This window comes from Grus americana, chromosome 1, assembly GCF_028858705.1.
Source record: "Grus americana isolate bGruAme1 chromosome 1, bGruAme1.mat, whole genome shotgun sequence".
Lineage (NCBI taxonomy): Eukaryota > Metazoa > Chordata > Aves > Gruiformes > Gruidae > Grus > Grus americana.
In genome coordinates, this window is record NC_072852.1 from 40,776,774 (window position 1) to 40,804,429 (window position 27,656).

The 27,656-nt window shown below is 40.3% G+C and overlaps 1 protein-coding gene across 2 annotated transcripts in view; it reads right to left on the minus strand.

Annotated features, from left to right (window-relative positions):
• PTPRR (protein tyrosine phosphatase receptor type R) overlaps positions 1–27,656 on the minus strand; it is a 152,003-nt gene that overhangs the window by 69,172 nt on the left and 55,175 nt on the right. For both annotated transcript variants that reach the window (XM_054834320.1, XM_054834329.1), the window contains exons 3-4: positions 7,291–7,404; positions 3,808–3,963 (exon numbers count right to left, since the gene is read on the minus strand). In XM_054834320.1, coding sequence (XP_054690295.1) covers positions 3,808–3,963; positions 7,291–7,404 — 270 coding nt within the window. The remainder of the gene's footprint in view (positions 1–3,807; positions 3,964–7,290; positions 7,405–27,656) is intronic.

Here is a 27,656-nt window from a genome sequence, read left to right on the forward strand (position 1 = left end):
ATTTTAACTATGTTAGCTAAGGCAGGTTAGGAAAGTCCGCCAAGGAATCACTTCCACCCCCAGTGAAAACATGCAGGAACGTGGGTGACCTTTCAGACTCCCAGGACACCGGATAATAGCCGTTCAGCATCGCCCGTGACAAAACTTCCCCAAAGGCTGTACCTTACGCACGTGCGCGATACAGCGTTGTGATTTCATGTCAAAGCTGGCAGGCCTGCAGGGCTCCTGTCCCTGCTGCGGTGCTCTGGGTGCACCCGTGCAGGTGTAACGCTACGTCTGCCTTGCCTGATCACAGGAGCACATCCTCGTGCTCTGCTTTGTTCCCGGGCGCCTCTCTCGGTCTAGGCTGTTGTAATTTCTAAGCTATTGGTTTTGATCACTTGTCCTTCCAATGACTTACGGTTTCTGTACGCTTTAAGTGCATGATTGCTTCCTTTGATTTCTTCTCTAAGAAGTTAATACCACACGCTTCAAAGGCAGCCAACAAAGGCCTTGTGCAAGGAGTCCGTAATGGTACATTTTGGGATTGCATAATTTTGGCATGAGCTCTGGAAATTTCTCCTTTAGTGCCACATCTCTCAGATGGCAGTTAGCTTATCTCTCAAAAGACAGTAACCCTTATTTTACTTACTGTAACTTCAGTTATTTTTGTCATTCCAAACCACTTCAGGTTCTCTTTTACTCTACTAAGCTCTGGAATCCAGTAGTAGTTTCTTTTTTTCTCTGAGCACAATCTAAAGATATTAGGAAGTCAGGATTCCCAAACCATAATAACATGGACTGCCTGAGTCATTGATTTTAGTCCCATTAACAACCATTAATTCAGTAGTTCGTTCTAGGGAAGTCTGCTCGTGGCGCTGATACACACCACGGAGCAGAACACAATCCTAAATCCCGATTTGACACAAACTTTAGACCGTAATAAAAGAGCAAATGCTACAACTACAATAGGTCATTGGAAGAGAAAGGACATACAGAAGGTATTTGCATTGCCCTGGATCCCTGAAATGGCAATGACTCCATTAAATTAAATTTTCACATTCCCACAGGTACATATCCCATTCTACACCAGGCAGCAAAGGACTCTAGTGGTTCCTAGAGCAAAGGCATATAGGGAATCTGCTCTTTCAGCTACTGCAGAATAAGAAACCAGGATATGAAATTTGAGGCAGGCGATTTAACTGAAAATAGATCAGTTGGTGATTAATGCATCAGCAGATGTGAACTGGCAAATTATTACTGGAATGAATGGAAATGTAGTTCCAGTCACCTACATCCACTGAGACTTTTGCTGTTTATGGTACCGCATGGGCTGAGACTTTAAGCAGAGAGCTTCAGTTTTCCACTTGGGTTTTCCTACATAAGCTTGGTAAAGTTTCTTAGGACAGGGTAACCTCCCCCACCATTAACCCTCTACAGCCGGGGGGGCTAGTTTAAGCTAAGCCTTGTTAGAAAAGGTCAACCAAGCAATTTTAGGAGAAGTATCTCAGAGATGGGATGAACTGCCTGCTGAACGTCTCTTTCTTTCTGTTTACTGTAGAGACAGTCAGTAGACTTACAAGGCTTAGGCAGCTCATACTGAAATAGGCAGCTAAAAAAGGAGAGAAATTCCCGCCCTAACACCTCTCTGCCAGCCACCCACCTAGAAAGATGCAGACAATGTTTCCTTTCTGCACAGATACACTGATAGTGCACATATAATACTGATTGTGAAGCATTCAGACTTCTTGGTGGAAGAGTGTGCAATTTATTGGCTCATGATTTAATTAGGATTGATAGCTCAGGAATGTACACACACAATGGGTAGAATAATTTGTCAAAGCTATGTAAAGCTTTGTATAACTATATCTTCCTTCAAAGGTTTGCTTGTTTTGATTTTCTTTGCTCCTACTTAGTTTGGCACGATTTGTTCTTGGAGCCAGTTGAGAGAAGAGTAAATAACTGGTTAGTAACTGAGCAAGTAAAGATTATATGTTGTTGTCTTTTAGCTGTTGTTTTCTGTGAAGTCTTACACACGTAAACAATTTATTGAGATCCAAAAGAAATACCTGTTAGTGTAAAGCTGCATGATTTTTTCAGGATCAGGGCCTTAGCTGTATAATCTGCTAGCAACTGAAACATTAAAATAATCTCTTGCTTCTCTAACTGTATTAGAAGGAGTTAAAGTCTGCACAACTTTCTAACAATCCTGTTCTAAATGATTCCATCTGGTTGTCTACATTTTTTTTCCAGAGAGAAAATTCAAATATCTGAGCACTTCAGATTATTGAAATCTATCTAACTCAAGATGAGATCTTGAGTTCAGCGCTGTGGTTTTTTCCCAGCATCTTTTCATAGCTTGATGACATTTCTCCATTCATCTATTATTCATATATGTTCTTGTCCCATGTCTACCTGAAGTGTTATTTGTAACTGAAGTACTTGGAACAGATAATTGCATCTCTCACAACCGTCAGACTCATATGCTTCAGTAACAAAGGAAATTCTGACCTAAAGGAAGCTTAGCTCAGGTCACTGATGAGTGATACAAAGACCTGATTTGACATTTGGACAGCACTGCTTGGCTTCATTTTGTATTAGAACAGCTAAAACCAGAGAATCCGCTCATTTTCATAGTGGCAGGCTGCTGTAGTAGAGCATAGAAAATTGCATTAAATTGGCCTTGTTTTTATATTTCATTTTTTGTACCAAAGACATCTTCCAGATTCTTAAACAGAGTTAGAATACGTAAACTGAGCAAAAGCATTTCTAATCAGTAGAAATACAAAAAATTGCATTAAATTGGCCTTGTTTTTATATTTCATTTTTTGTACCAAAGACATCTTCCAGATTCTTAAACAGAGTTAGAATACTTAAACTGAGCAAAAGCATTTCTAATCAGTAGAAATACAAGTTCTTATCAGAACCTCTCCTTTTTTTCCACTTTTTTGGACATAGTCATCTCCTTTGTCAAAATGAGAGCTTCCATGGAAAATGGAGACTCTTGATAACATTTTTGAAGTTATTTGGACCTTGCTGAATTCTGAGGGTCTTTATGTGTAGCTAAGGACTTCTAAGACACTGAATAAAATGCAATGTGATGTGACCATGTCCATGAGCTCACTGATTTCCTTTCCTAAAGGCCTTAGCTTTTTTTCATTTGCTGTGCATAGCTCAAGTGGTCAGCCCAAAATTAGATGTCCATCTCACTGGTAATGTCTGGGACGTTATGGAGATGGCAGTGCAGTCTCTGCGTTGAAATAGATTTACATTTTTTCTCCCAAAATATGGATGTAGTCATGTAAATAATAGCTACAAGTTTTACTTTTGCCCTCTTTTTGGAGTAGGTAAACAAAATAAATCTCTCAGTTCTCCTGATAATAGAAAGAAGCACAGGTACAATGTAAATATTCAGTTTTTCAAAATCATGTCAGACACAAGTTACAGAGGTAGTAATGCTCACACCTGACATCTGCATTTCATTTATCTCTCTACTGAAATTGTTATACCTGCCAATCCGCATTAACAGACCAATAGACCTTGAGCCCTCTTCCTTTAAGGCAATTGATGCATGCTTAGAATCTAAACTCTGATTTCAATAGTAGCCCAGCTGTGTGAAGAGGACCTGGATATTAATGCTTAAATAGCCTAATGAAGCACTATTAAAGTAATTTAATAGGGCTAGCTGTATAATTGCCTTATAGCAGTAATGCCATCTTAGTTTATACACTTCTTGCCTCATGCTTGAGAACCTCAGCCTGAAACTAGCAGAGATGTAATAACTGCCTGATTTGTAACAAACTACAGGTTAGAAAATTGATAACCAACCTCAGGGGAGACCTCTGTTATTCCAAACTGGGATAAACTCTGATGCAAAATGTTGATATTAAGGGAACGCAGCACTTCTTCAGATGGGAGCGCCTCAGAAATTCCTGGCTTTCTGTTCAGTGGGGACACAAATAGTTCCACACAGTTCTTCTTCCCCTAGGAAAATTTAAAAAAAAAAAAAAAGCAGAATCATAGGAAGGGTCTGAGATTAGATAATCTCTGCTGTCTATAGATTGTAACTATAATTCCAAAAACAGAAGTATGGAATAAAAAGGCTGCAACCTGCTCTGTGAGGAAAGTATACCTGTTCCCCAACTCCTTATATCCCAGCTGACTGTGCAAGAAAATGCAAATACCATATGTGGGCATGTGTGCTTTGTCTCACTCACGATTGACAAGATAGATACCCTCCTCCTGAGTCTAGTACCATTAAACAAGACAGGTCAATGTAAGATGGTGAGGGGAGGAGCCATGGTATGGGCTCAAGGGCAAAGTGCCAGCAGGGATTTTAGCAGATAGTTCATCTGATCTGAGCTGAAATGCAGCCCTGTTTTAGAAGGTGGTCCTGAAACAGGAATGTTTAATATAACACTGTGGTATTTTGGCACTGCTTTCTAATCCTGTGTCAACACACTGCAGACACATACCACAACAAATTATAAAATCCTTTTAGTTGACTGCAGTGCAAGTCCTTAAAATGGCACACCAAAATGAAAGGACCAAACCAGTTTTGTTTACATTTAATGGGTAAGCTGAGAAGGCCTCCTCCCCCATTTATTAGTTCCTGCCCTGGTGTCTTTGATGCAGTCCTGGTAGCCCAAGGGCTGCTGTATTAGAGATGTCAATGATGCTCACTCTGTTGCAAGGGAGCAGAAGGAGAGGCTGCCAGAGGGTTCTTCTGGTTGTGATAGACTAGAACAGCAACTGAGACCGGTGCTGTAGACAGTGCTGATGTCCAAACAGGGTGTGGGAACCTGGGTTCCCCAGGGCTATGGCCAACTTAGCTGAGGCTGTGATGTAGAGTCCAGACCTGGAGGGTTCCACACGCAAGGTGAGCATGGACCTACTACCTGCATTGCTGCCTGTGCAGGCGAGAACCTCACCAGACTGGTTATTTGCTATTCATCGTTATGGGATGGGAGAGATCAGTTCAAACGGGGATAATCCTGATTTCCCCCACCTCCTTCGCCTCGCCTTGAATGTGCATCTTTATCTTTACTGAAGAAAAAGACATCTTTTGCTATTCTTAAAATATCTAGTTTTGCATTCAGGAGTAGTGCTGCACAGAAAGGGACAAACGTGTTTACTCTAAAGCTGCCCTGCGTGCTCTCACATGTGCTGCTGGTCGATCTGCTCGGTAAGACTGGAAAGGATATCGGCTCCTGGAGGGACTGGGCATTTTTCAGTGGGACTGTTCTTATCAGGAGGGTTATAAGGAGTGAAAACAGACCTACAGGTCTGGAGTGTCAGTTCAGGGCAGAGACTGTTGTCAAGCTAAGAAGCTGATTTGAGGCCGTGGTCCTATTCAGTCTCTGATGTGGGTAGGTGGCTGGTTCTGGGCGTAGGTGGCAGGCAGAAGGCAAGGCTTGGTGGGGATGCAGCATTGCCAGTGTTCCATGCCTCCTCTGTTTAGGAGTTCCTCTGCCCCTTAAAAGGCCTTTATGAGAAGAGGATTTACTGGAAAGGTTGAGGAGACACTGGAAATGCCCAGTTAATATTTCCTGGCACACTATGTGTTGTTATACGTAAGAGGCTAGCAGGCCCTCTGCTCTCCCTGTGCCCAACCACGTCCTTGGGAGGGATTCAGCTTACCTCACTTCAGTCATCTAAACTACCTCCAAAGTCAACGGAGAGAAACTGGCATCTCTAGGGAATGATTTAATCCATCCTAAAATAGTTGGGATCTCAATGCCTCTCCTCTTCCAGTTACCCTTCTCTACATTGCTTTTACAGGGAGCCTAGATGAGTAGCTTGGACTAGGCTGAAGTGAGGCAAGCTGAATTTTGATGTGCCCTCCTTGCTTGTCAGTACTCTGCATGAGAGGAACTGTCTCATGTTAGAAGGATGCAAAGTGGGAAAAATGTCTTTGAAGATATATTTTTCTTCCTTGGGAATTTTGACTGTGTGTGATTTTTAGAGCAAATAGGGCAATAGTTTGCTTTCTTTCATATATCACTAAAATATCATAGCAGACTTTTACAGATGTTGAGAAGACTAATTAATTAATAGCACTTACAGTATTCTGAGCTATATGCAGGTGCAAAATGACACTACCTCTTCCCTTACATCACAAATGAGAGGAGAAAGGGAAAAGCTACGGATCCAGTAGGAAAATAAACAGCATATTTCTTCTGCTTAGTCACATAATTTCTATAGAGCATAGTAAGAAAGCTACTAAGTGAATATATTGAAATGCACATCGCAAACTCTGGAATGATTCTCCTTTAATTGTGCTTTTCTCTGAATATGTCTTTCAACCTTTCATTCTGGTTAATGCAGGGGACAAAGGAGATTTAGCATCACTTGTTACGAATGAGTGACATCCCTGGCGAACATGAAAAGGGCTGCATTGCATTCCTATTGATCTTTTCCGCTGTACTTCTCATCTGATCTTTTCTCACAGAGACATTATTTGAAGGAGTTTTATAATCCTTTTTGATGTATACAATCCTATCAAGCTATCAAGGCAGGAAATACTTTTATGCTGAACCTGTCAGTTTTGTTCCCTCATATTCAACCTCTATGTAGAATAAAATAAAATAACTCTTCTTCCCTCTGCAACGTGAATTGAATGCTAGCAATACACACATGTTGTTGGTTTTTTTGCTTCATGGCAAAACTGTTTAAGACAACAGTGTTAAGAATGTATGCTCTTAACCATACACAGAAAAACATACAGTGACAATTGCTTTTAAAAAGTCTTTGTTGCTAGAAGCAAATTTGTCGTCATCTTTTGCAAATACGATACCATAGTCTACAAGATCATTTCTGAGCATAGATTGTTACAGCTAAATAGCAAAACATGGGTATTAATATTGTGAGAAGACATTTAATTTACTAATGGAAAGTCTGAGGATAAATTGTGAAGGTGCCTTTGAAAGGCAGAATCACATGTATTTTTTGAGCAACACTCAACCTTTGAGAAACAAAACGTGAATAAGTGTTTCTTAATGTAAGTGATGTAGAACTGCATTGGAATTAAAACTGAGGGATAAGCAATGTGCTTATGAATAGGACACAAAAGAGATTTATCTGACTTAATTTTTCTTTAGACTGTAACTTTCCTTCTAATGGTTTCCTTTCAAAAGAAAATTTAAATAATTTTGTAACGGATATCTATTTTTCTGCAGTGCAGTTAAAATATTGGAAAAAAGTATTTTCTGTCCTATTTTATTGCACTTTTCCATAGTGACAGGCAAACAAATTTAAGAGAATTCAAAATAACCGGGTACATTTTATTATTCACAGCCATTTGGTACTTACAATGAGTCTGTTGATATGAACTTGCTGAGGTAACAGTCCCAGTGCTGCTGCCACTCCTTGGCGAAATATCCGAAGCAATGTGATATTCAGCTTGTTTACATCCATTTGCAGTGTCTGAAAAACAAAAGCAGTTCAAATGAACTCCTTGTTCAACATATTCAGTTCTGAAGATGACTGATCTCTGGGACTCTTCGCTAATTGTTTTTTTCCCAGAATGATAATCTCTGCAATCTACTTGCATCACATTAAAGAATAAGTCCAAAGGAAAATTTATGCATCTTAAATGCTGCTCTTAAGCAAAGTACCACCTTTCCTCAACTACATTCAAAATAGGTTCCAGAGGTTTTTGGCTAAATTTCTTGGACAAGTCAGTGTGTTGAACATAACACAATTACTACATTAAAAATGAAAGTCAGGCATTCAACATCAATTCACCTTTAAAGAATGAAATGTTGGATTTACACAGTGAAGATTTGCTTTGAGTATTATCTTAGCATTTCTCTCTGCAGGTGAAAAATGAGTCACACATAGTGAAATTATACAATTTTAATTTTGATTAGTGGTTTCTGAGATCAAAAAAGAAATATTCTGGATACGTTCCACATGCTTGAATTTCCTAAAACTTCCTCATGTGAGTCAAAGAACGCTATAATTCTCAGCAGAGACCAACTATATCACTGAAGCATTTTCTTTCTCTGTGTTAGTATCATAGTGAAATTTAAATGTTTCCTCAAGTTCAAATCCTTCCTGTGAAGTCAGTCAAATTTTACTCATGAAATAATTTAGGTTAAAATCTTCTGTTTCGAAGAAGACCCAGATATAGGGCCTTCACGTGACGCCTGGTGGCCAGTACTTCCATGTGGTACCTTGGGGTCCCTTTCTTCGCTTCTGTATCTCCTTAGCAGACAATATGTAGTGGAGAAGAGAGGGAAGGGAACTATGTTACACAGTCCCAGAAGGCTTCGGATGTTTCTGGCAAGTTCTGACTTAGGAAGTTACTAAGTTCTGACTGAGCCAGTTGACTTAAGCTGAAAATATTTTTTTTTTATTTTAAACTTCCTATTTAGGGTCAAAGGCCAGCTTGCTGCTCTGAGGATCCAAGCAAGTATTCTTCCGTCCTAACCAGAGCTGCATAAAGAGAATTAAATATCCATGAGTCAGACATCACACTGGGAATATGGTTATGGTCTAGAAAGAAAGGCAACTTTTTTCTCAAAGAAAAACAGTGTCACACATTTTGACTGTTCTTTATTTATCAGTAAGTATTTATAACTTACGATGTAAAAACCGTAAAATATTTGCTTTCCTTTTCCACTGTCAATTTGATTTTCCATCAGTACTGACTGGTTTTCATTCTTTTGCCCTTTTTCTCAATTTTTTACACTAATGGGATTGTCAGATCTTGATGCGTCAGCTGAGATCTGCTCTTATCACACAGCTGAGCTTTAATTCAGCTGGAAGTATTATAGGATTCTTCAATTTAAATTACCCTTTCTACCTTGGCATTTTCAAAATGCAAAAACTTCTCTTTGCCTCCTTTTGTATTAGACAGACATCCTGAGCAGTTACAAAACTGCTCCAGCTTTGTCATCGAAACAGAGAAATGTTTTGAGAGGGGACATATGGAGATGTAACAGATCTGAACACCATTTTTTCTGTTTCCCAGACTGGCTCGCTCCAGCCATGGCACACCTGAGCAATACAGCAGACGAGCATTGGTTTGGAGCTGTGAAGCCATCACTACACTGAAAGTTGACAGCCTGGTCTGAGGATCCCGGGTAAGTGAGAAAGGGAGTTGTTGCAGAAATAGGAAGGTCGTTGTGAGCGTCCCTAGAGATCCATCAGCACGGTATAAAGAGTGCGAAACTGCTTGTCTAAGTCAATGACCCTGAGTTATGAGGATAATGCTAACTTGCTTCTGAGAAAATTTAGCGAGCATAAAATCAAAATATATTCACTTAAACATTCACAAGCCCTGGTCCTCTTGGGGGACTTCAACCACCCCAATATCTGTTGGAGGGACAACACAGCAGGGCATAAGCAATCCAGGACATTGCTGGAAGAGCAACCAACGTCATTTACTTGGACTTGGGCAAAGCATTTGGCACTGTCCTGCACAACATCCTTGTCTCTAAATTGGAGAGACATGGATTCGATGGATAGACCACTCGGTGGATAAGGAATTGGCTGGATGGTCATGCTCAAAGAGTTGTGATCAAAGGCTCAATGTCCAAGTGGAGAATGGTGACAAGTGGTGTTCCTCAGGGGTCAGTACGGGGACCGGCACTGTTCAACATCTTTGTTGGTGACATGGACAATGGGATCGAGTACACCCTCAGCAAATTTGCCGACGACACCAAGCTGTGTGGTACGGTCAACACGCTGGAGGGAAGAGATGCCATCCAGAGGGACCTTGACAGGCTGGAGAGGTGGGCCCGTGCGAACCGCATGAAGTTCAACAAGGCCAAGTGCAAGGTCCTACACCTGGGTCGGGACAATCCCAAATACAAATACAGGCTGGGCGGAGAATGAATTGAAAGCAGCCCTGAGGAGAAGGACTTGGGGGCATTTGTTGATGAAAAGCTCAACATGAGCCAGCAGTGTGCGCTTGCCAACAAAAGAAGCGTGACCAGCAGGTCGAGGGAGCTAATTCTTCCCCTCTACTCCTCTCTCATGAGACCTCACCTGGAGTACTGTGTTCAGCTCTGGGGCCCCCAACATGAAAATGGCATGGAGCTGTTGGAGTGAGTCCAGAGGAGGGCCATGGAGATGATCAGAGGGCTGGAGCACCTCTCCTGTGAATACAGGCTTAGAGTTCTCAGCCTGGAGAAGAGAAGGCTCTGGGGAGACTTTATAGCTACCTTCCAGTACCTGAAGAGGCCTACAGGAAATCTGGAGAAGGACTGTGTACAAGGGCATGTAGTGATAGGACAAGGGGTAATGGCTTTAAACTCAAGGAGGGTAGATTTAGATTATATATTAGGAAGCAATTCTTTACTGTGAGGTTCATGACAATGCTGGAACAGGTTGCCTGGAGAAGTTGTGAATGCCCCCTCCCTGGAAGTGTTCAAGGCCAGGTTGGATGGGGCTTTGGGCAGCTGGTCTAGTGGAGGGTGTCCCTGCCCACAGCAGGGGGGTTGGAACTAGATGATCTTTAAGGTCCCTTCCAACCCAAACCATTCTATGAAACATACTTGAGCCAGGGATCAGATTACATTAATAGAGATGTTGTTAAATAGTGTGTTAAGAGCTCACTGATAAAACACAGAGAAATGAAACAGCCATAAAAATATCTAGCTTCAGATGAAAGAGAAGATCTTAAATAGCCTGTTGGGAGGTAATAAATTCTTACAGATTTAGTGTGCTGGGATTGTGGTTCATCATATCCAGGGACAATAACTCCTTTATCTTCAGGAGAGTCACATTTCCTTCTACCAGGTCTAAATTTGGTCCACTGTGTCCTATAACAAATAGTCATAAAAGGCTGCACTCTGTGTGTGTGTGTGTGTGTCTGTAACAGCTATATTGTCCTATATTGTGGTTCTGGGGGAAGCCTGAAGACCACGGCACTCACTCTGTTGGTCTGGTGTCAGCCTGCTTAGAAGGCTCACCTGGCCTTGCAGCTGGAGATTTCAGGACCTTTTTAGGAAACCTCCTAAGTGGATGGGAAGAAATATGTCCTTAAGCCTCATCTCAGGGTGCTTCTTGTGCAGCAATAAAGTTTTTTTGTGACTGACTACTCATCCAAAAAAACCCCCAAAACAACCCAAGAAGTATCTGAGGAAGAAAAAAGCTCACATTTTTCGTAAGAACCTTGTCTTGCTGTCCATCGAAGAGATCTGCTTCTCAATTGCTGGTGTTAGTGTGAAGCTTAGTTCCTTGGCAATTATAGTAAAAATTAAATAAGAGTAACATAGGCTACCTTTTTCTACATCAGGTAGCACAAGAGAGTGCATTTGCCTCTTTCTATCAAGAGAAAAGTCAGCAATCCAGAATCTGTCACTTTAGGAATGGGATTTCTATCTCAATCAGTGAAAGATAATGTATAGAAATGCTCGATGGGACCCTGAGAGCACTTGCTTTAGAATGAGCAGCACATCACAAACATGCTCTGTGCTCTCTATTACCACCTTGTTTGTACTGGATTTGTAAAAGCATAAAGCAGGAGTGGACCAGACTGGAGACACATCCAGTTCAGTATCCTGTGGCCAAATCTAGATGCTTATGGAAAATTAAAGGAACAGGACAAGATTATACTCTTTCCCCAAGTTTCTTCTGACAAGATCCAGGCTAATTTATGCCTACTTAGCACTAAAAGACAATGAGTCTCCTCAATTAAATGTTATCATACAATAACTTATACTGACACGGTCAGGATCCGGGATGAAGGCAACACTTTTGGGCATTATATTCTTAACTCTGGCATGTGCCCTCCTGAAAGTGACTGAAATTTCAGTCTGACCTGAGGGTCTGGTACAAAATTGCCTTTCTGCAAATGCCTAACTATCATAATTTTTGTTGGGAAAAGTTAGTGAGAGAAAGAAAAAACAAAAGAAAAAGAAAGACGGAAGATAGAGAAGAGAAAGAAAAAATAAAGTCCTAACTATTCCTATCAGTAGAAAATTTTTAAAACATTATTAAAATTTTAATATTTTAATATGCGTGTGCCATTCCGATAGCATGCCTAGATACTGTGTTGACTACAGTCCATAAAGGTAAGATATTAGGATAGAAAACTGATAATGGATGAACTACAAATGCAACAATACCTCTACGTTAGGCAATATGAACTGTAATTAAAAGAATCACTCCTGGTATGGAAACCTGTCTGCCCATTTACAAGTTATAATTACACAGACAAGATCATTATGTATTCTAACACCCTCTGCAATAAAACATGAAATTAACCCCTGTAAAGTAATTCCATAGAAGTAAACAAAACAAAGCATTAGCATAGATACACAAGTTATGTCTTACTCTGTTCCTCTAGTTGCTCCTTTTGCTTTGGAAAAGAAAGGGCTGAAGCATCCCAGTTAGACAGCACTAATCATTTACCCTTTGCTCATCTGCAGTGTTTATCATGGATTGCAAACCACTCCCCAAGGAGTTTACAATTTTGAATCCGCTACTGCTGTTGGCAGTAGTGACTTGTTGAGCCTAGAGGCAAACACCCTGGAGGACTCATTTCCCTGAGCAATTACCGACCTGGATATTGCAACTGTAGCGACAGTTTCTAGGTTTATCTGATCCACGCAAAACATGTAGTTTGAAGGGAAGGAGTGTTCTGCTTGTAGTGGAAAACTTGGGAAGACAGAGTTCCAAAAAAGGAAACTCAGCACAAAAAACCACCGAAGACCATTCACAACTGAGATCCTACAGGGGCTTTTTGATAAAGATTTTCATGTTAAAGAAAAAAACAAAACCCAACAACATGAAAGGGATGAATGTATAACACAGTTTCTGAAATAATATTTTTAGTATATTACAATAAATTATAATTTGCTAAGTCAAGTTCTGCTTCTCAAGAAAAATTCAGATGTCTCCCTTTCTTATATTTTTCTTATCATCAGTGATATCCTTTCTGCAATGAGCCATTTATTGCAGTGAACAATAACATTCTTTTTCTATACATTGGTTACTCCACTCTAAATTTCTCCTGATCCTACTACCACAGGTGTTTTCTCAAACCTCCAGATAACCTGAATATACAGGAAGAAAAATAATCAAGGATGAAGAAAGTTAAAGGTTAAAGTGTAAGTCTTTACAATACTTTTATTAACAAAGATTAAATCAGCAAATTATACATACTAGGAATTTTACATACTTAAAGGCCATTGGGTAGTAAGTTCTATTTTGTGCTAAAACCAAAGAAAGGCAACTCTAAAACTGAAAATAAAAATAATCACCTCTATTTACTTAGGCCAAACAAAAGAGAGAGCTCAGAAAAGAGTTGTTTCACCTGCCTGTGCTCCACTTACTTATTTATGTTTTGAGAAAGGCTATAAAATGTTTTTTTGCACTAAAGCAAATATTGGACTGTGGCCGGGCTGTGGGCCCTTCCATCTGAGCACCCTGCTTTGCTGCCTGCACAGTGACGGTGTCTACAGTTAATTAGTGTCACCGTGTTTCATCTTGCCACCTTCATCAGCCAGCCTCAGCTGTACAACCAAAAAAGAATGTATTTATCAGGAGCGAAGGTGAAAGTGTTGGAGCTGTATTTGTACAGCTTGGGTACAGGACTACAATAAATCTGGCAACGAATTGTGAAAATACCTGCATTTTCTCTTTTCTTCCCCTAAAACACATTAGATTTGCCTTCCTGTTGCCATTGAATGACTTGAGATTGCAGCCGCATTGGATGTCAGGTTAGCCCCTTCGACTGGCTCAGGTGGCCTAATACACTTCCACAGAAGATTTTGGCTCTCGTAATATTCTGTGTGTCATGGCTCACAGCAGGTTTAGCACCTCAGGCCAGCGTGTCCTCAGCTTCGGATGCAGGTCAGCATTATGCAACTAGAACAAAGCATTTTGCCAAGACGAGCCTCCGAAGGCACTTTGCCCTAAACCAAACCGGTGTCCAAGGTGGCATTCCGTCCTCTCCCATTTACCTCTCCATCTACAATGCTATTTTCTTCAAGAGGAGAAACCTGCCCTTCTGTGAAGTCCACATTAAACTTTGAATTATGTCTGTAAACTAAGATAAAATTCTCCTGAGTATAAAATCAATTATTCTTGGTGATTAATTAAAGGAGTTTCTGTGTTTTATCAAGTTGCCTGCAGTGACCTACTCAAACTTTCATACATAACATATTTCTGCTAAAACACAATGTGACTAGAAATATAAATCTTGGGACATTTAAATACTTCTAAGGTCAGAAAGCGATTACTTAAAAGTTGTGAGGGGGAGTCTTGGCTATTCTAGTAAAGTATAGTGAAAATCACCTGAAATAGTACAAAAATTACAGGCATATGTTTGAATTACAAGAACCAGTGAAAAGCATTGAGAAGTGCTCTGATTCTGGAACATGGTTCTGTTTAAGTCACCCATTTTCCAATGAGGAGACACCAAGGCTGCAGAATACGCAAATCTGTGAAACAGTTCCAAATTTCACATGTACCCTGTGAAAATTCCATTGTGCTTGCCCAAAGAGTATTTGGGCGACGAGAAAAAGAACCTAAATTGGTTCTGTATAAACATTAAGAAAAAGTGATAGGAATGGGATACTTTGAATGCTTCAGTCCTGATTAGTCCAGGGAAGTTTTGTATATTTGGATGCTGCTTTTCAAGATGTGACATTGTACAACTTCACTCACATATTTGCTAGAGGAAAAAACCCCCATCATACCTTTTACGGAAAATCTTTGTTTCAAGTGAGCATAATTTTTCCTGGATTTATGCATTTCTCGTATAGCATTAAAGAACATTTTTGCCTCTTGATCAATTTTTCATGAAAGCATATACATTTAAATATTTATGCATGTTATGTTCTCTCTGAAAGAAATCAAAGACAGAAGTAACACTAATGGGAAATGTAGGGTTAATCTAATTAGTTAAGACTGCTGAATGGTCTCCCCCCATACTGATTTTCAAGTGAATGTTCATTAAAATATGAGAAAATCAAAATTTATAAAAGGAAGCAGTCTTTCACACACTGCAATTAATCTACAGACCTTTTTACTACAGGAAGTTGCTGAAGCCAAAAATGGAATAAGAGGCAGAAAACGGGCTGGATGCTTAGATGGATGTCAAAAGTCACTAATGTCCCTGAAAACCGTACAGAAGAGATACTACAAGCCTTGCCATACAGTCGAAGCCAAACCTTGAATTAGCAGAAACCAAGACAAACCCTAGTGCAATAAAAGGATAAGTTTCTCAGTCTGCTATGAAAAGGTTTGAGTGCTGGCCATCATCCTCAACTAGACACTGGGTCTCATACAGGTCCTGTTTGCACGTGTAGGTGACAGCTGAGGTCGTTCCCAGAGACTGCTGCATCGCTAAGGGTGAAGATGCCGTACCAGGTGTTGAGGTGAGGCCAGGGCACTCCGCTGGCATCCACGGTTCAGACTGGCAAAGCTACTCTGGAGGTGGGTGGGTGATATGACTAAACTGGTTTGTCTCAGATATGTGGCAGATTTACACTTCTTTTCGCAAGGAGAACAACTAATTTCTCAAATGAAATCAGCTGATTTGAGGCTGATTTGACCACTTCTGTAGGAAGCACCAACACAAGAGTGAGAAACGCTCCATCTGTGATGTCTGGCTTTTGTCCAAGATTCCCTCGCTGAGCTTTTACATGCACTTGGGCAGTGAGTCAGTCAGCTACACAAAGACTCTATGACCTTCATGGATGATTAAAGCGTACGAGAATGCATTTGGCCTATTAAGGATAAGGTTTGTTAATGCCTCTCTTCCAGAGGCACACTTTGATTTCTATCGGTCCTGTGTTTTGCATTAACCTCTGGGCTTGCAGTCTCCTGGCAAAGATAAGGGTCAGCTCTTTCAGTGTCATTTGACACCATTGTGTCACAAGGTAACATGGATTTACTGATCACACATCTGACGAGAAGACACAGAATAGTCTTCTATTTTCCTTCTGAAGGAAATCTCAGAAGGTAGGTTATTTCATTCTCCTGGCTTCTGAGTCCTGTGGGTCATCCCTGTACCACAGTGTGATCTATTTAGTGGGGTGACAGTCTGAGAGTGTGGGTAGGACTGTCCTCTCAATGCTCATTGTACTCTTTTCCCTTTCCCTCTTTCCTATGGTATCATTAATGCATTAACCATGCATTATATATTTGGAAGTCAGAAAGTCAGCTTCCAAGCACCTGATGTACTATAGATTGTATGAGACTACCATCCCATAGCCCCACCTCAGTAGGGGAATAACCTTATCCAGAGCCCAGTAAAGTTAATAGGACTTTTTCTGAGTCAGAGGGTTGCAGAATCCCATATCCTAAATCCCCATGGGATGCATGCTTGTCATTGCTACGGGGTAAGGAAAGGTTATCTGCTGTCCATGGGACACAAGTTCGACGCAACCTTGTCATTAAATAACACCAGTCCCAGAAGGTCTCTGTACTGCGGGAGCCCTTTGGAAGGGGAAGGAGAGGGGCAGGAGGCTGTGGTAGTTCTGTTGGACTTCATGGCTGATTTTCTACAGCTTCTTTGGGACAGAGGGAACTTCCTGCTTCACCACCTGGTCAAACTTAAGTACCTAGTGACAGAAGGAGACAATTTTCTCCTACATGTGGAAGTATATTACTCCTTTTTTAAAAATCAGTCACAACAATGCTGTATCTATTTTAAAGAATACTAAAAATCTGGGAGCATTTGCAAATTGGTGACTAGTAGGGATGAGAGGCTGAAATTTTGCTGTGCCTCTGGCCTTAGCAAGTCTGCCTCAGGCAATCTGCCTCAATTCTATGTCTATAAAATGGGGACAATACTATTTGACTGTTTCACAGGATTTATATATTTTTGTAAGAAGATGGGGGGCAGATACATTGGATGGAACTTTCAGTTTCTTTCACAGATAATTTTAACATTGTCCCCAAAAGTTAATTTCGGTCTTTTTTTTAATTTGGTGCTGCATTTCTTCAAGGACTGGGATTTACTTCATCACAAATTAGTTGAGCTTTCTTAAAATAGCAGCTGAATTTAATTTCAAAGCTCTAATAGTTTTCTAGGCTTTTTCCTTCCTCCATCCACCTCTCCCTGCTCTCCTCCCTTATGGTAGATGGTTGAAAAGGACAAGATGATGGAAAAGCACAAGACAATACAGAGAGGTGGAAACACAAGGAGAGCTGGAAGAGCGCAGCTGAACACTATTTCAACCTTTTTGTTCTTTGAGAGGCATGTATAATGAGCTCCATAAAATTGTCCTATCTGTCCTTATTCAATATTAGCAAAAAAAAAATATTCCTTCCACTATAAAAGAAATGCATGGTGCTATTATGTCCGGTACAACTTTTATGCACAGCATGATTGTACCAGTCACATCCTATTTCATCATCTCAAAGCCAGCTGTAATCCTCAGAGCAAACAGACCCTTTTGAGTCTGTTCGGCACAGCGCTTTATAATACATTTGTTTTTTTCTGTCCAATTATTAAATCTCTAGGTAGAGCCAACATAAAGCTCGAAATGCCAGAGAACCAGTATTGTTTCTCCTTGTTCCTTTTGTAAAACCCTCATTTCAGCTAGTTTCATGTTTCAAACAATTCTTAGTTACTGAAGTTTAAATTCCTGTTACGACTTTGTAAAATTGTCCTCAATACATCAACATGCCTTCCAGAAAAATGATAGACATAAACCCCCACCTTTTCATTTTACCTTCAAAATTTTAAATTTCGTTTGTAGCAGACACATATATATATGTATGTAACCTTACAAACTAATGAAGAACAAAACTAGAAACCTAAGACAATACAGCAACTTCCACATCTTTTAGGAACTGATGTGACCAAAAGACTCCCAGTGACTTACTCTCCTTAGTAACCTTTCTCTTTGCTTGAAAATCAAAGTAAGATTGCAGTACTGCTGACGTCCTAGCTTTCTCATGCTTTTATTTTCAGAGACATTTTTTATTGGTAGTTTCAGATGAGCAACATCTGCCTGAACATGCGCAATGGGAATGTTGAGGAAAGCCATAATCCCTTTTTTCACATAATCATAGTTCTATGCAATTCCTGGACATATGAAGAAGAAAGTTTGAAATACATCTGGAAAAAAAAAAAAGAAGTCTTAAAATAGATTTGTCTCAAATGAATTGAGATATATACACAAAAGACTGTTCTTGTACAATTACTGAATACAGCTCGTGTCCTAGGACTGTCTGGATTATTTCTCAACCACAGCCAAGTCTTTCAAAGTAAGAAGCAATTCTTACACCTTAGTTCTTGAGAGATCAGGATCCCATTTTCAGGAAACAAATGTCCAACAAGAAGGGCTCTTTAGTATGACGCAGTTCACCAGTATGTTTTGGGTCTTAATCTGCTTTGAGGCTTTTAGCCCACTCAACTTTGTTTGTAGCCATTATCATCACCATAAAAACAAATTATTGGAATAAAACTTGTATCACTGACTTTCCCCTACCTACTTTAGCACTCCGAATCCACATGAACCGAGTACAGACGAGGCACCCTTGTAATTTCTGCCTTATGTTCCTTTAACTATTATGAACTTGAAACAAAGTTAAGCCAAATGAAGCAAAACCCTTGGGGACCTGCATTTTTTCTTAGACAAAACCTGCATTATTTTGGGTTTTATCCTATCATGGATTCATGTGACTGGATATATGCCTTTGTCTCAAAGTTTAGAGCAAAACCATTAATGATTGTGTGTGAATCCTATAAGCTCAGAAATGAGAAAGCAGGTGAAAAGACAATCTCATGATTTCGGCCACTGTCTCAGGATCTTTGAACTCCTGAAGCTGCTAATACCAACTGTATTTCAGAGGCTATAAGGTACAAATTCCCTTTCTCCTGAGCAGCTGGGAAGATGAAGGATTTTTCTTTTCTGTCTAGTACTGAAAAGAGAAGGCATGGCTTAAGGGAAAACACTAACACCAAACCTTCAAAGATTTAAGGAGAATTTTACCTCAATGATTCCTGTTAATGGCAATAACAGTATTGTATTTCTGACCAGCGGCTCAAGATTCAGGTTTCTGGTTTTGGAAATGCAATACATACACCGTGTCTCAAATGTTCTAATATAGGACAAGTTTTCTGACTCAACCATTAGGGAATAAGTTTTACAAAATGGCTTTCAGGCTAATTTGGGGGACTTTTCTTTAGAGATGACTCCATTTGTGAAGTCAAAGATGAAGAAGCTGTGCTGCCTTGTATTATGGGATTTTGCCGCTGTAAAATGACTGGGAGACAGAGCCCAATTCATGGATCTTCAATTTCTGTCTTTTATGTTTAGGAACAGAAGAGCATTCTGTGTTCATTTTTCTAAAACAAGCAACACAGCTGTCAAATCCAACCTGAGATGTTTAGAATGAGAAAATGCATTTTTTTTCCATTTTATATTCAGAAATGATCACCCTTAAAAGAGAATATTAAAAACTGTTTGCACACGGTTCTCTCATTCTCACACATAGACAAAATCAAAATAATTCATAATCCTTTCAGTGAGAAATAGCAATTGGTGGGTGAGGTTTCCTTTTCCTTTTTTTTTTTCCCTTTATTTTTTAACAATATTCTTTAAACATACAAGAAGTAATCATCCAGATTTCCCCAAGTGATTTGTGTTTGGGAGGTACTGCTCCTCTGCGCGCATGCAGCAAGTGCACCTTTATGCACATCTCCTGCCTCTTTCCGGCACCCTGGAAACCCGGGAGATTCCCGGTGGTTCTGTGGCTGCTGCTCTGTGCGAGCAGGAAGAGACGCCTGGGAAGAAATACTCAACTTATCAGAAACCGAGTGTATGGCTCCGATGCAGAGCAATATCTGTGCTATACCTGTCATATCAAAACACAAATCCTGCAAATGACAGCAAGAGGGCTTGTAGACTTCATTAAAAAACCCAGGACATCTACCTTATTCCCCAGAAAAGAGACACAGTGATAGCAGCTATGCCTGCCAATAAAAGGCTGTATTGTATGCCTTCTATCTTAGGTGGTATACAGCTAAAACGTTGTGCCTAAATTTATCAGTGGAGGTGTGTCCACTTAAGCAATTTCAGAAGTTAAGTGTAAAAGTAAAACAAAAGAAGCAGCTACAAAGCTTCAGGAAGAGTGGAGGAACAAGATTTAAATTTGTACATTTACGTTTTACTTTTTTGACAGTATCATGCAGAGAAAGACAGGAGACTGGCTGTTGTCTATTTTTTATACACAACGTCTAATGGGAGCAACTGGTATCTAGGCTATTTTGAGAAAATATCTCAATGACCTATGTTCCATTTAGCTGTGGTAAGACAGAAATCCATTTTGCAAAGGGTCCTAACCAGCAAACACTTCTGGGAAGAAAATTCACTGACATTATCCTAGTGGATATCCTGAATTCCTGTGACTACTTGGGAGACGCAGGCTGCCCCGGGGCAGCTCTGCACCCGGCCAAACAGATGGGCCAGTCCTGCACAAATACTGGTCAGCACACAGGAGCAAACTCAATGGATCCCATCACTGCTGGACTAAACATGTAGAGCGGTTGAAAGAGCTTTATTTCCTACACCACCCTCACTTTCCTCAACGTGACGGTGTAGTCCCAACACACGACCCAACAGGATGGCATGACACAGCACCGAAGGTGTACAGCAAAGGGCACAGCCCCATTTCCACCACAACATTGGTACCATGGCTTTGCATACAGCAGCAGCAAGTTCAGCTTCACCAGAACAAGCTGGATCAGTTGTGCAAGAGCAATACAATTGCTCTATATGTGTGCTCACAGGATTTCTGGACATCCGGAAACCATCATTACTACTTGACCAAAGCAGCTGTGTAGCATGCTACCTCGATGGAAAATCGTGGCAGGTTGCTGCTAACGTGGTAGCTGATTGCCGAGGTCATTAGGGTTGGCAGAGCTCATCCTCAGTCTGTCAGCTGATAGCTCCTCTGCCTTTTTTCTGAATTAGAACTAAAACCAACAAACTTGCCTTATCAGCTTCATCATTAGATTTTGTCTATGGTAGTGGAGGAATGCTTGTTTCACTAGCTGAAACAAAGCTGAACAGAAATAATGGGCGATAAAATGGAACAACCCCATGCTGGGATGAACAAAGAAACATAAGATTAACTAAATGGCTTTTACAGCTTCTTATTTCTGTGATCTTTTTGCCCATTAAATATACCATTCTCAGAAAACCTTCCAGAAATTGCATAATTAAATAATGGAGGGAAAAGAGGAAAATAAAATTTAAAAAAATAATAAAAATTACCATTTTCTAAAGAAATCTGAGTGTTTTAAGCAAAGGAAACAACAACAGAAAGGTAAACATTCTTAATTATTCTCTAACATTGTAGCAAAAAGGTTTTCAAAATGTGATTTTTTTTCAGTTGTGATTTTTCCACAAATTGGCACTGCAAGAAACGAGAGAAATAAAATCAGTGAAGCTGAATCTCGTAACTGAGACCCCTTTGCCCTCGATTCTTTATCTACCTCTTGGCACAGAACAGAAGAATATGTAAGGGTGAATTCTTTGTTCAACTGCATAAACATATGCTTCATATTTGCCATGTTAGACAAAACCTACTTAGTAAAATGCATCTGCCTCTACACACAAGCCATTTTATCCTCTCATCAACACAGCCTGCTGTATTAAACAGACCTATGTCTGTCTCTCAATAACTTTTTGGTATCTCTTCCTTTTCCGAGAGCTGATCAGCCTCTACTGCCAGGGCCACATTCATGTGCACAACTTTAGGCATCTCATTTTCACCTGCCTTAATCAGGGATGTTTATGAGCCAGCTGAAAGGAAAGCAAATCCCGTTCATTCACAGCCAGCTATTCCTGCAGGGACATAAGCAGTCCCAGACCTCCTGAGGTGCCTTCGCCTGGGAGAACATCGCAGGTGGGCAGCGGCTCTTCCGGTGTCCTGCTAGAACAGGGCTGTACGAAAGGGTTGCTTTCATCATCATTACAGATCTCTGCAAACGCGTACATAAAGCTGTCTTCTGCAAGTGAGGCAGAGAGCAGGATCTGCATTCAACAAGAGCTCGCAAGGCCCCTGGAAGACTGAAGCAGCTCCTGCCAAATTACTTGGTATGTGTTTCCTGAGAAGTGTTTTGGACCGCTGCAACATCAATCTGACCAACAGCATGAGTTTGTAATAGGTGGTATTGGTGTCATTTGTATTAACATCTTTTGGTCATTTATGTGATAATTTCATTTCTTCCCTTACTACTGTATACATGGTATTTCCTGGGTCAGGTCTTTTTTTGTCAGGCAGGTATAACACGGTCCAGTATGGTGTCTCTTCTGCTAAATGCAGAATTGCTTGTATTCTTCCTAAAGAAGTTCAAACACACAGTGAGGGTTTACGTCATGCTGGGTGACAGGGAGAGCAAGGATGTAAGGAAAAAGAACACTTTAGTAATAAATAATAATTCTCAGCTTACATTTGCAGTTCTTTTCATGTGGGCACACCGAAGGATCTAACAATGGGGATTAAGAATATTTGTTAGGTCTGAAGAAAGAGAAGTAGATCATGGCAAAGTGCTTATCTTACAAACATGAGGAAGGTATGTAATATCAACGCTACAATTGAAAATGAAGATTTCTGACCAACATCCCTCACTATCTCATTTTCCAGGGTTTGGGGTTATTCTTTATACTTTATATCAAAAAATGTTAGTGTTCTAACCCTAACAAAGATCCAAAATTTGAAGATTACATAGATTTTAGAGTAGAGAAACAGAGGACTTCCCTTATATCAGTTACAAAGATCATGTACTTTATCATGTATGTTTCTTTCTGTTTGAAGCCTGTGTTATATACCATTAAAGAATTCTTCTGTTTCATTAAGAACAATTTTTGCAGTTAATTTACATCACAATATATTATATAACTAATATGCAAAATACAATATAAGCATTTAAATTATTTGCATATCCTGAATAAGATGGGAACTTTGTCATGTCAGCTGAATGGTGTCTTTTTTTACCTAATATAATTTGAAAACATATTTATGACTCATCAGTCTTTTAAAGTTAGACTGTGATTAGAGATTCTAAGCTGTAATCTTGCAACTAACTGTGAAGTTCTTAAATTTCATCGTAATTCTGTATTCTGTCTCTTCTCCTCTGTCTTTGGCATTTACAGTTCGTATATAAATTTGACAGATCATAGAGCAGCTCACAAATGAGAAAAATGCATTTGAAAAATATTTTGCAAAATGCAATGAATAAATAATAATTTCTTTCCATTTTGTAGGAGTCCAAATAGGCTTCATCTTCTACTTGAACAGCCATTCTGCAATTTATGTAAGTCAAAAATCCAAATCTTCATTCAGTGACTCAAACCATTTTAATTTTAATATTTTGGGGATGATTTATAAAAGAAAGTAGAATATACACCTACATAAGAAAGCTGGCAATTTTTTTCATTTAAAGATGTTTTTCACAAAACTTTTGGGCAAGAAAGAAGCTGCTAGTTGACAGTCTCTGTCTCCTTATGGAAGATGACTGTTTAGATATATGAGACTTTTTAAGGCCATGTCCTTATGATAGTTATGCATTCCCATGTATTCAAACTTCAAGTACAATAGAACACATGTAGAGCTTTAATTATTAGTAGAGCATGTGGTCGTTTACTTTAGACTGAAGAAGTATTACATCTGGATGTAGAGAGAAGCAGCAGCGGTTCAGAGCTCAAATAATGGGAAGGTAGATGATGAGAGCTGATACTAAGAAGCAATAACAGACTGGCTTAGAAACTTGTAAGAGCAGAAAGAGAACTGGGAATTCAGATTTAATGTTATCAATCCAGTTTGCTTCCCCAGTGGGAATTCTACACTCATCTTTTCTTCCAACATTAAAATTTCATTAAATAAACTTGATTAAGAGGATAATTTCACACCATTAGTGATGTTTGCACTTCTACAGTGCCATTAATTTTGTCTTTCTGGATATGAGTTCCCTCTCTATAAAAAGGTTATAAATCAGGGTTTCCTAAGGAGCCACATAATGAATGTGACCTCAGGCTGGGGCTGACCATCTATCTGCAGTGCAAACCCAGTTGTGGGCTGCTCTGAATTCTGAAAACAGTGACAGTGGCAGTGGCAGTGCTACCCCAGCCGAAGGCTCTTCTCTCACATATCCCACAGATCTAGAAAAGATAGTCTGCCCATGACAGCTCCAACTTGTAAATGCTTCTGCTGACTGTGGCCACAATTAAAAAGCTCCTTTAGGAGAGACAGAGAAATATTTTGTGAGCTACAAATACGCTCTGGCCCTCTAGGAATGCCTGCTGCGCTGCTTTCAAATCCAGAGAGTGCTGACATCTAGACTTCCCCCATTTATGACAAACCAAAGTGCTTCCTCATGAAGAAAACTGCAAAGCTTGTGAGAAGACTAGAAATAGAATAATAGCAATTATGTTTCTGTGAAGAAGGCTGATTTTTATCCCTTCGGATAACCATGTAAATACTGTAACAGGGAAAAAAAAGTCTACATGAACTGCTGGCAATGGCTAAAGCAAGAGAAACTATCAATGGATATCTAGGGCCAGTAGACTTAAGTCTACTTAAGATTTTTTGTTTAAATATCAATAGGGATACACACTGAGATAGCAAAATTTTCATAATGACAGAGTAAAGAAAGAAGGAACCACTTCTAGAGATTTTTTGAGGGATAAGAAATCAAGAGATGAGAGTAATGTGATGTATATTGTATACATTCCATTCCAAAAGTAATCACATTGGATGCTGAAAGAGCAAGTAGAAAGGTAAACCTGTAAATATGCTGGAACAGATGACCTTTTTCAGAAAGTTGCTCCTAGCTCTGTGCTAGTCAACATCCTTATTAGAGGTCTGTTGAGCAACACAAAGTCATACAGAAGCTAGACGATAACAGAAAATTGAAGGTAACTCAGAATCAGGGAACATGGGATAAACAGTAATGTCGGTCAGACGCACCAGGTGATTCGGGTACTTATTCCGTACATCATGTACTTAATATGGCTAAACTCAACACAACACAAATCTTGGAAAAGTGTACGTAGTTCACCTGCTGTGGTGGGTTGACCTTGGCTGGACACCAGGTGCCCACCAAGCTGCTCTATCACTCCCCTCCTCAGCAGGACAGGGAGGGAAGAAAAATAAGATGGAAAAAACCTCATGGGTCAAGAAAATAAGTTTAATAAAGCAGAAGACCATGTGTGGAAGCAAAGGAAAAAACCCCAAAAGATTTATCCTCTACTTCCTATCAGCAGGCGATGTCCAGCCGTTTCCCAGGAAGCAGAGCTTCAGTACGCATAGTGGCTGCTCCAGAAGACAAACTTCCTAGATAACAAATGCCCCCCACTTCCTCCTCCTTTCTCTCAGCTTCTTATTGCTGAGCAGACATCATATGGTATGGAACATCCCTTTGGTCAGTTTGGGTCAGCTGTCCTGGCTGTGTCCCCTCCCAAGATCTTGCCTACTCCCAGCCTGCTGGTAGTGGTGGTGGTGGGGGGGGAATGTTGGAGAGACAGCCTTGATCCTGTGTCAGCACTGCTCAGCAGTAGCCAAAACGCTGGTGTATTATCAACACCTTGCTGGCTCCCAATACACAGCACTGTGAGGGCTGCTATGGGGAAAATTAACTCCATCTCAGCCAGATCCAACACACCTGCAAAGAAATATATTTTTAAAAGGAGTGACTCAGAAACCGAGTCAAGGTTCATATCTGATGACTAAGTGAACAGATACTCTCAGGACAACATGCGGGCTAAGGTTATGTGAATGCAATCCCTGCTCAACCTCTGAACAGACTGAAAGCTGTATAGCCACGTCAGAGAGGTGGTAAAATTCAGTTATTATATCCTGGTAATCAACAGAGAGAACTACATACAGGCTGTCATTTTCTACTGTTTTTCAATTCATTAATATCTCACTCATGCTGGTGATCAGGAGCACGACCATGACCACGACCACACACATTCACATGCACACGGCTTCTGTGGGACGTGGTGATTTTGTAACTCTCCAGCTGCTTCCAGTTCTGTAAACACTTATTGACTTTGTTTCTGCTAATGAGCTGAGACTTACCAGGTGACACAAAACACCTGAGGGGCAACCTGCACAGACTGCAATTAACTCTTGGTTCCTGTTTCTGTTATTTAATTACCAACATCAATTTTGAACACTACACATGCTGATCACAGAAAATACAGGCAATTACCAACAGTCATCAAACCCTATTTTCTAAATTACATGCCAAGGATAAATGATTTTAAAGTACAAAAATAATGTAAGCAAAACATTTTCTTATGCTGTGTCTCTGCTGGATAAGCTTAACAGTTCCTCACATTTAACGATAATTCCTAATTCTGTCTAGTGTCAGTGGACAGATATAACAATCTAGTGAAACCTGTTCTCTGTGGAAATCTCGGAATGTGTTTTCCTACAGAACAACATAAAGATGCAGAGTGCACATGGAGAAATGAACTAGAAGTGAGTTAGGCCTCAGGAGCACCATTTACGGGTTTTGCTACTCTACGTAGATGTACTCTGAAGAGGGTAAGGTGTTCAATGGCTACTCAGGGCTTTAATGTCCCTGTTTTACTTTGCATCCTGTTTCACTTGTCTGCAGCTAATGGGTGCTTCACAGTCCCCGGTCCAGAGCTTTCAGGCATAGTCCGTAAATGCCTAACCCTGAATACTGAAGTGAATATCTATGCCAGAAAAAGCTCTCTTTTCAATCCTATGGTCATGTAGCATAGAAAGCCTAGGAGACAGGGAGACAGGTCTATGCCTACAGGACTATACTGCCTTCCATGTCATCAAAATGAGGAAAACTGAGTTTCTGAGGTTAGCTGCTGACCTTATACCTTACAGAGGCTAGACACTGCGAATCAGCAAGTGCTCCAGGTTTCTGTTGAGCCTGAAGTGAGACGGAGCTGGGGGAGAAGTGCAGATGCCTTTGGCAATAGCTCTAGGCTTCTGCTGAACTGGAAAAACTATGGCTGTGAATGAAAGGTATCGTTATTCCTGCTGAACTCCAAATGCACGGAGAGCTGTGATCTGGGACCCAGTGCTGCTCACACAAGCATGAAAGTCAAGACTACTTCACCTCCGTGAAGACAATGGCTCCAAAGCAGTTGCTGGAACTTGATGGGAGCTCCTGCGAAGGGATTGCTTAGCCTGGAGAAGAGAAGGTACAGGAGGGAGCTTGGTAATGTGTATAAATATCTGATGGCAGGGGGCAAAGAAGATGGTGCCAAGCTCTTCTCGGTGGTGCCCAGTGACAGGACAGGAGACAAAAGGCACAAACTGAAACACAGGTGGTTTCATTTACATATAAGGAAACACTTTTTTACTGTGAAAGTGGTCAAACACTGGCACAGGTTGCCCAGAGAGGCTGTGGAGTCTCCATCCTAGGAGATATTCAAAACCCAAATGGAGAAGGTCCTGAGCAACCTGCAGGTTTGAAGGTAGGGGGTTGAACTACACAATCACTAGAGGCCCATTCTAGTCTCAACCATTCTATGATAAGAAACATTAAAAATTAGCCAGAATCAGTGTTTTTGTTCGGTGCATTGTACCTGTACTGCAGACTTACAGCAACTTCTGTCCTAGAACAAAAATTTGGAAGTAATTCTATAAGGGGAATTTTGGAGGAAATTCTAGAATGGAAAAAGTAGAATCGGTAAAGTAAGAAAGTTTAAAAAATATTTCTTTCTTTTTGTAAGAAACTCTCTGGCTCGCTGTTTAAGTGTCTG